The following is an 8,108-nucleotide window of genomic DNA, read 5'->3' as shown; positions in this document are numbered from 1 at the left end:
TGTAAAAACCCCATTCTCCCTGTAAATTACACCAATGGTAGACCTATTATGAACAAACTGCTATCAAACTGATTCAAATTAATATTTTTAGGCCTAAAAAAGTAAGAAAAACGTTTTGGTAAAAAGTATAGTCAACACTAATCACAGATATACAGAGCAAATTGACTTCTGAATGGGTTTACAGAAACAGAAAATGTGTCTCATTTTGAAGCAAACTTCTGAAACTTGTCATCAATTTCAATATGTTTAAAAGTAGTTTTCCTAAAATCAAGAAAAGTCACATGGTATCAAGCTGATAATATAACATGATGCAGGCTAGGCTATGTTTTTGGAGCGGTTTAGTATGCTTAGTAGGCCCCAAACGCAACATTAGGGTTAATGTGAAATTTTTTTCCCCAATCTGTACATGTTGCTGACAGGTTAAATGTCCCTTATATTATATAACTGTTGGTTGTTTATTGTTGTCTGTAACTGCAAATCAGCAACGTTCTTTGGCAAAAAAAAAGGGTGGTGACAGTTGTGTGATATTAATAAGAGAGGAGGTAGCCTATCTTAAACTCTTCATCATGAGATGTTGGTGAAAATTCTCTACTCCAGAGAGAAACACAGGAGAGATGATTTACCTATGGGGGGAGACCAGATTTAGGCCTACAGATATAGTCCATAATAATGAAATATATAGTCCACAATTAAATCAAGTTTATATTAGTGTTTATGTTCATTGCTGTGACTTCTAACTGTATGTGATAGTAAGTAGGCCTACTGTATGTTATTGCATTAACCCTTGTGTTTTCCTCCTGGGTTAAAAAACTGAATTTCTTTACACATTTTCCCTTTTTCAGACTTTTTTTTTAGTTTTCACTAACACCACCTTACTACCACTAGTTTTACACTACTTTTAGGAATTCATGGTCAATAACCCTCATTTATATAGAACTGTAGCCTACCTGGTATTTGAGTTAAAAAAGCAGATATTATGAATTCTTTTGACAATCCAAATTTTTGTGTTAATTTGGATAAAAAGAAACCCATATTTCTGATATAGACACATTTTAAAAGGGTCAAATTTGACCCGAGGACAACAGGAGGGTTCAACATCTTATAGAACTGCCTGAGTTTAGAGCAAACGGACAAGGAGTGAGAGACAAAGAGAGAGACGAAGAACAAAGAAGCGGGCGTGCCTTTAGACTTAACTCCGCCCACTCATCACCCGTGCAGCCAATCAGCTCTCGGATATGTAAATGACCTCGCGGCACCGCATCGTCCCTGCCCAGGCGGTGACGTCACCCGCACATCTCTCTGTCTGGTTCTGCAAGGACTCAGACAGAAGCAACAGAGGACTTGAGGGAAGCCAGCCGGGGAGGGGCCCTTTGTCAGGAAGGAATATTAATACTATCTTCACTGCCGGCTCTGGAATAAATAACGCTGTTTTGTTTTTCGTGCAACAGCACAGCCCGGGTCGGCTAGGACCGGGACTTCCAGTTGTTTTTTTTATCGGGAAAACAAAGGGGGTGGATGTTTTTTGTGGCTCCCTGTACTGTTTTTCTTTCCTCCCGCGGCCGCACTGATTTCCACTGACCAGTTGTCTTTGAGAACCGGGTCCGGTGCCTGTCCCCTCCTCCTCCCCTCTCCTGTCTTTCTCCCCCGTTCACTCCTACTTTACCCTCCTTCCGTTTGCCTTGTATCCGATCCCGCAACGCTGCGAAGTCGCAAAGATGCCCAGCTCGCTCTTCGCCGACAGCAGCGTCCAGGGAGATGCACTGGACGACCAGCGAGCCCTGCAGATCGCCCTGGACCAGCTCTCCTTGCTCGGCTTGGACAACGACGAAAACTCCCTGTACGACAACCAGGAGCCCCGGAAAAAGAGCGTCAACATGACCGAATGCGTACCGGTTCCCAGCTCCGAGCATGTGGCTGAGATTGTGGGCAGACAGGGTGTGTGTTTCTCAGTTTCTAGTCAGTTAAGCTTTATATTTGTCATGTTTCGCAGCTGTGGTAGTAACGTGAGCTACACGGCCATGCACCCAAACACAGGTATGAGCACGTCCCGAGCTATTATCCTGTGTGGGAGGACAAGAATGCCAATACACGCCGGAATACTGCATACGTCTTATCTTAACACTGCCTTGCTTCCCTGCACAAGCACTTAACCTGCCTTTTAATATCTATTATCTTAATGTGAAGCTATACTCGTTAATTCGGCATCTTTATAATCCAACAGGCAGTTAACAGTTCAATAAAACGCGAACTTTTATTTGTGCCTCTCCGGTTAGTTAAATGTTGTTCCTCCTCTGTAGCTAAATATACAGTTGTGTGCGACAGCGAGTAGCATAAACCAATTCAAAAAGTTGACATTTAGGTAAAATAAAAGACTTTTTGGATGTTTCTATACATGCCGAATTGAATGGGCCAAAACAACTCTGATAAAATACAAAGTCATTTTTTCTGATATGTATACTTTTGTAGATATGTAAAGGCACACGTTTAAAATATTAAAAAAATGAATGGAGTTTAGTTTTAAGAACCGAACCCGGTACGTAGGCTAGCTAAGTAAACCCCCTGCATCTAAATTACATTACAGACACTTCCAAAACGTCAAGCTAGGCTAAAGTGCAGCAGTGGCCGCTGACTTGACAGGTTATTTTAATCATTAACGTGATTTGGTGAATTAGGACATGTAACGTTAAGTCACCAAACTCTGAGCTCGCAGGGAACACTGGCTCTTAATAACTCCAGATGTGCCTGTCTTTGTTCATACACGGCTTGCAAATTGTTACCCGGATTCATTTAACGTTCAAGATAATGAGCTGTAACTTTACAGGATCAAATTAGGACAATGGTCACGATGTTACCTTGCCACAGGCAGCAGACGCCCATAGCTGCACACACAGACCCAGCTAACACACAGTAGGGCGGTACTTGGTTACATATGCGGAATCTTTCCCCCTCCCTGCAACACTGCTGCTGTTGTTGTTGTTCCCAGAAAAACAAAGGAACCACATACCCCCACCCTCCACTTTAAAACGACTACAGTGGGACACATGGTGGCAAATAGAGCTGGGCCATATGGAGAAAAATCAAATATCACGATATTTTTTGACCAAACGCATTGATGTCGATACAGCTGCGATATTGTAGGGTTGAATATTGGTGCTTTCACAAAATATTAAAACACAACGACAGTTTTGGTACATAAACACCAATAATGTGGATACAATATCTTAAGTGGGTAAGGGCAAATAATAAAACATAAAATGACATCACTTTACTGTAATGCAGCCTTTAAAACCAGGAAAAGACACCACTTGTGTCATATCACGATATCCAAAATCTAAGACAATATTTAGCCCCATATAAGTTTTATCGCTGTAAATGGTATTATATTGATTCTGTGGACACTGAAAGGTTATTTACTGATCTTAAAGTCTGTCGATGTTGATTATTCTATTCAGGGACCTGCTATCAATATGAGACAATGTCATATGCCTATTAGAGTTCAATTTATATTAACTCAAAAAAGTGACTAAATGTGATTAGTCAGTTTTATAACCAAGCTTCTCCAGGCATTTAAATAAAACAAGCTATTCTTTTGAATGAAAAGACTAAATATAAAGTGGGAATCTAAAATCAAGGGGCACCTCACAGACGATATGTATCGATCTTTTCACTTTGCATCATTGATATTGGTTCGTGGATCTTTGAATTGATAGATTGCGATGTGTCGTTACACCCCTAGTGGGACATTTTGTCAAGTAGATCTATTTACACCAGATAACCCATTTTGTCAGGTCATATCAGGTTACAAAAGGGGAAATTAAGTTGTGGATTAACTGTGACTCCTTGGATTATTTTAAGACAGGGAGCCTCCATAAAAGAGACCCTATCCTCATTTAATCTACATTCATTGATTTTAACTCATTATGAATTTATGTCAATGGTTTAAATTGGCTGTAAAGACAGAGTTTAGGTGGGTAGGTACTCTCCCCTTCATTCCTAGTTACATCATTCTGTCCCACTCAGCGGGCTTTGCGCTGCTAATTATGTCATTCTTCTAAGGCTGTTTCCTCAGCCGGTCCCAGTGTGATCATAAAGACATGTGTGTATGTGCTGTTGGAGGGTGTTGGAATGCAACTTTCTGCACCAGTGCCAGGTTGTGAAGTGATTAAGTAGCTCTCCCCTCTTTCCATAATGCTATTAGTATAAAATAAGGATCAAGAGTCTAACATGTTGTTGTAGATGGCCAACTATATTGTAGTAAAGGAGCATGGTTCATACAAGACCCAGAAGTGAGCTTTCTTTTTAGAGTTATTTTTGTCCTGCTGTATGTTTGTGGTGGTGCAGCATGTGGTTTGAATTTGTTCTTCTCCAAAAGGAGGGGTGGTTTCACCCGATTTCTGAGGCCCGCTGGCCTTTTGAAAGAAACAATAATAAACACCCAGCAGCTGTTTGGAATAGTCCATAAGTAATGATTTAACACATGACATTTTTTTGAGCCGTTATTATTTTGGAACCTGGCCTCACCTTTCGCCCCGTTTTTTTGTATCCCTGCCTCAGGTTGCAAGATCAAAGCGCTGCGAGCGAAGACCAACACCTACATCAAGACGCCGGTTCGAGGCGAGGAGCCGGTGTTTGTGGTGACGGGCCGGAGGGAGGACGTGGCCATGGCCAGGAGGGAGATCATCTCTGCCGCCGAGCACTTCTCTATGATCCGGGCCTCCAGGAACAAAAACACCAGCCTGAATGGGAGCGGCACCCCGGTCCCTGGACCCCCGAACCTGCCAGGACAGACCACCATCCAGGTGCGGGTGCCATACCGCGTGGTGGGGCTGGTTGTAGGCCCCAAGGGCGCCACCATCAAGCGCATCCAGCAGCAGACTCACACTTACATTGTGACGCCCAGCCGAGACAAGGAGCCGGTGTTTGAGGTGACAGGGATGCCGGAGAACGTGGACCGGGCGCGCGAAGAGATCGAGGCCCACATTGCCATGAGGACGGGGGGCCTCATCGAGCTTCAGGACGAGAACGACTTCCATGCCAACGGGACGGACGTGGGTTTAGATCTGCACGGCCACGCCATCCTGTGGTCCAAGCCCAGCGCCGGGGTGACCCCCAGCTCGGCGCGCAAGCCCTTCTCCAACTACCGCAACGACTCATCCTCGTCCCTGGGCAGCGCCTCCACAGACTCCTACTTTGGCAACAACGGCTCGCGCATGGCCGATTACAGCCCCCCCAGCCCGGCGCTAAGCTACACCGCCTCCAACAACAACAACAACGGCAACAACAATAACAACAACATCAACGGCAACGGCTTTGTGTACGGGAGCGAGACCATCTCGCCCGACTGCACTGATCTGACTTTTGACTCCTCGCCGGGGTTTGACCCCACAGTGCCACCGCCACCGCCAGGCCTCCTGTGGTCCCAGTACGACAGTCGCATGACCCCCTCCTCTACCGGAGGCAGCTCCCCCACCCCCAGCTCCACCTCAGCCATATTCCCCACCAACGCCAACGGGATAGCGGCGAGTCAGAGGCGGGCTAACGGTTGCACCCCACAGCCCAGGCTGTCCCCCACGCTCCACGGCCACAGCGCCGGTCACGGCGAGCACCCGTTGACCCGGAGGGTGTGCAGCGACCCGGGCGGAGGCCCGCTCAGTTTCCCCGGATACTCCTCCCTACCGGGGCCCCACCTCCCTGGGGTTCCATGCGACTCCTCGGCCTCGTCGTCGTCCTCCTCCTCCTCCACCTCCTCCGGCACCAGCCGCAAGGGCAGCCGCGACTGCTCGGTGTGCTTCGAGAGCGAGGTAATCGCTGCACTGGTCCCCTGCGGGCACAACCTCTTCTGCATGGAGTGTGCCAACCGCATCTGTGAGAGGAGCGAACCCAAATGCCCCGTCTGCCACGCCGGCGTCACTCAGGCTATACGTATATTTTCATAAGAAGCGTGACTCTTTTGACTACGTCTCGTCACCGGCGAGACTCCTCGTACTGCTTTAATGGGATCAGCCAATCGTCCGTTTTTGGGAAAAGTGTACATAGGTATATATGCATATGTATGTCAGAGGCTGCAGTATCCAGAAGAAGGGACAGACACACCCCCCTTTTTGTAGTTGTTAATAATATACTGTAGCGTGGGGAAATATTTTCAACATCTTAAGTGCATGTTTTAAATATTACAGCATAGTAATCAGTAGTTCTAGTACATTGTAACCTATATTTATGAAGTGGAGGGACACAGTTGGGTCAGGACGGAGGTACTTGAGTCAAACCGTTGACTGTTAGCCGGCGGAGCCCTCCCAGTTTTGCAGATTGAATGTAGTGAGGGGGGGGCATGACTGGGGAACACGGAGGGCTCCAGCCCTGACAGGATGGCGGACTTCCAGAGATACTGCAGCTTGAGGTCAGACACCGTGTGACGGGGAACATATCCTACATGTATAGAATCAATTTCCACACGTTGGACTGTTTTAAATGACATTAATACAGATCGAAGTATTTTATTCTTTTTTGACTTGAAAGATTATATTTCTTATCGCCAAGATGTTTACAGATATTTTAATTTAAGTTCAGTGAACTTTTTGTAGCTGGGTTGAAATCTTGTTTATTTTTTAAGTATGGCCTTATGGCATTGATCACTGTATTATTTTAATATCACACGACTGTGGGGTGGGAAATCCGAGTCCACAAAATTGTGTATTGCATTTGACAGTATTCTGTTGGGATGGAGTTTTTTTTATAGGTTCAGCAAAAAAACAAAACAAGAACGTCTTTTAAAATCTGCTTCACCCAGCATATTTTTTATTCAGTAATATAAAGCATATTTTATTCTATATTATTATGAAACATTGAAATGTACAAAACTTAGTAAGTTCAACACAAAAAAAACGTTTATGCTTTCTAAAAATTTGTATGAATTAGATTCCAGTGGGAATTACAGGCTTCTGTTGCACCACTATAGTTTTAGTATTTCTATTTTAATACATTTGTTTACCACTTGTTTATGTATATGTAGGTGAAGTTACTTGAGCGTAAATGTACTTTATTGAGCAAAGTTTAAGAACAAAGTATATTTTATTTTATGATAAAGGGCCTTTAACCTCATGGTCAAATACTAATATTATATTTGCTGAGACAAGATTTGAAAAATGTATTAAGAGTTTTATTTTTCTGACATTTGAAGTTATACATGAGAAAAAGTAAGTAATGGTGCTACTTCATGTTTTTTTTAAGTATTTCTATATAAGTCCAATAAAAACTGGTACATTGAATAGGTGTCTGCTTCTCGTGTTCATCCTGACCTATTTATTATTAATTAATATTATTATTATTATTATTCCTGACCCGTTAGCTGTGTTGGAAACAGTTCCCTATATAGTGTGTTTGCCATTTTGTAGTGGTGTTTGAATTTTCTGCGGTTGATTTCATTCATTGTATAGTCCACTATCAGATATCCACAATGCATTGCTAATTTGAGTGTACATACGACGTAGCATTCATTTTACTCCCGTATCCTACAATGCAACACGGCTGTGTTTTCCTGGAGGAGAAGAAGAAGCAGAAGTCACCGCGAAAACTGAAAAGGAAAAATGGAGCGGTCTTTTGTTACTAAACTGTAGAAATGTAACCTTTAATATATATATATTCTGCATGTATAACCTTTTACCATCCTCCTGAGTGCTCGCTTTGTTTCCAGGAGGTATTAGAATCTACTGATGCAACAATCAGTGATAGTGGCTGAAATCTGGTTTGGTTGTTCCCTATACAAGTGATTCCCAACCAAGGTTTTTTTTTTGTGATCAAATTTTCATTTTTCACATTAAAATAAACAGGCAAGAGTGCAAAAAAAGAAAATTGTATAGACGACGATATGCAGAAAAGTACACTATACATACAGTACTTGGAAAGGTATCACAAAAACAAAAAACACAGAGGGTGTCTGAGAGTTTAAGTTTTTCAGGGATCACGCAGAGTGATTGTGGACGTCTAATGGTTTTCTGAACATTTGACCCCTCTCTACTTTCTAATGGCAGCTTGGAGACAGCAGGATTATCACACTGGCCTAATTATGAGTGTAGGCTGTGCCGGTCAGACAGAGGGGGACTTTGCCTGCC

At 43.5% G+C, this 8,108-nt stretch overlaps 1 protein-coding gene across 1 annotated transcript; it reads left to right on the top strand.

Annotated features, from left to right (window-relative positions):
* Positions 1-1,307: 1,307 nt before the first annotated feature.
* On the top strand, positions 1,308-7,269 carry mex3b (mex-3 RNA binding family member B). Its single transcript, XM_032537417.1, has 2 exons — positions 1,308-1,935; positions 4,555-7,269. The coding sequence occupies exons 1-2, from the start codon at positions 1,716-1,718 to the stop codon at positions 5,934-5,936; spliced, it is 1,602 nt and encodes a 533-aa protein (XP_032393308.1). The 5' UTR covers positions 1,308-1,715; the 3' UTR covers positions 5,937-7,269.
* Positions 7,270-8,108: the final 839 nt, after the last annotated feature.

The sequence above is a fragment of the Etheostoma spectabile genome, chromosome 15 (genome assembly GCF_008692095.1).
Source record: "Etheostoma spectabile isolate EspeVRDwgs_2016 chromosome 15, UIUC_Espe_1.0, whole genome shotgun sequence".
Taxonomy (NCBI): domain Eukaryota; kingdom Metazoa; phylum Chordata; class Actinopteri; order Perciformes; family Percidae; genus Etheostoma; species Etheostoma spectabile.
This window is presented reverse-complemented; position numbering and strand designations above follow the sequence as displayed.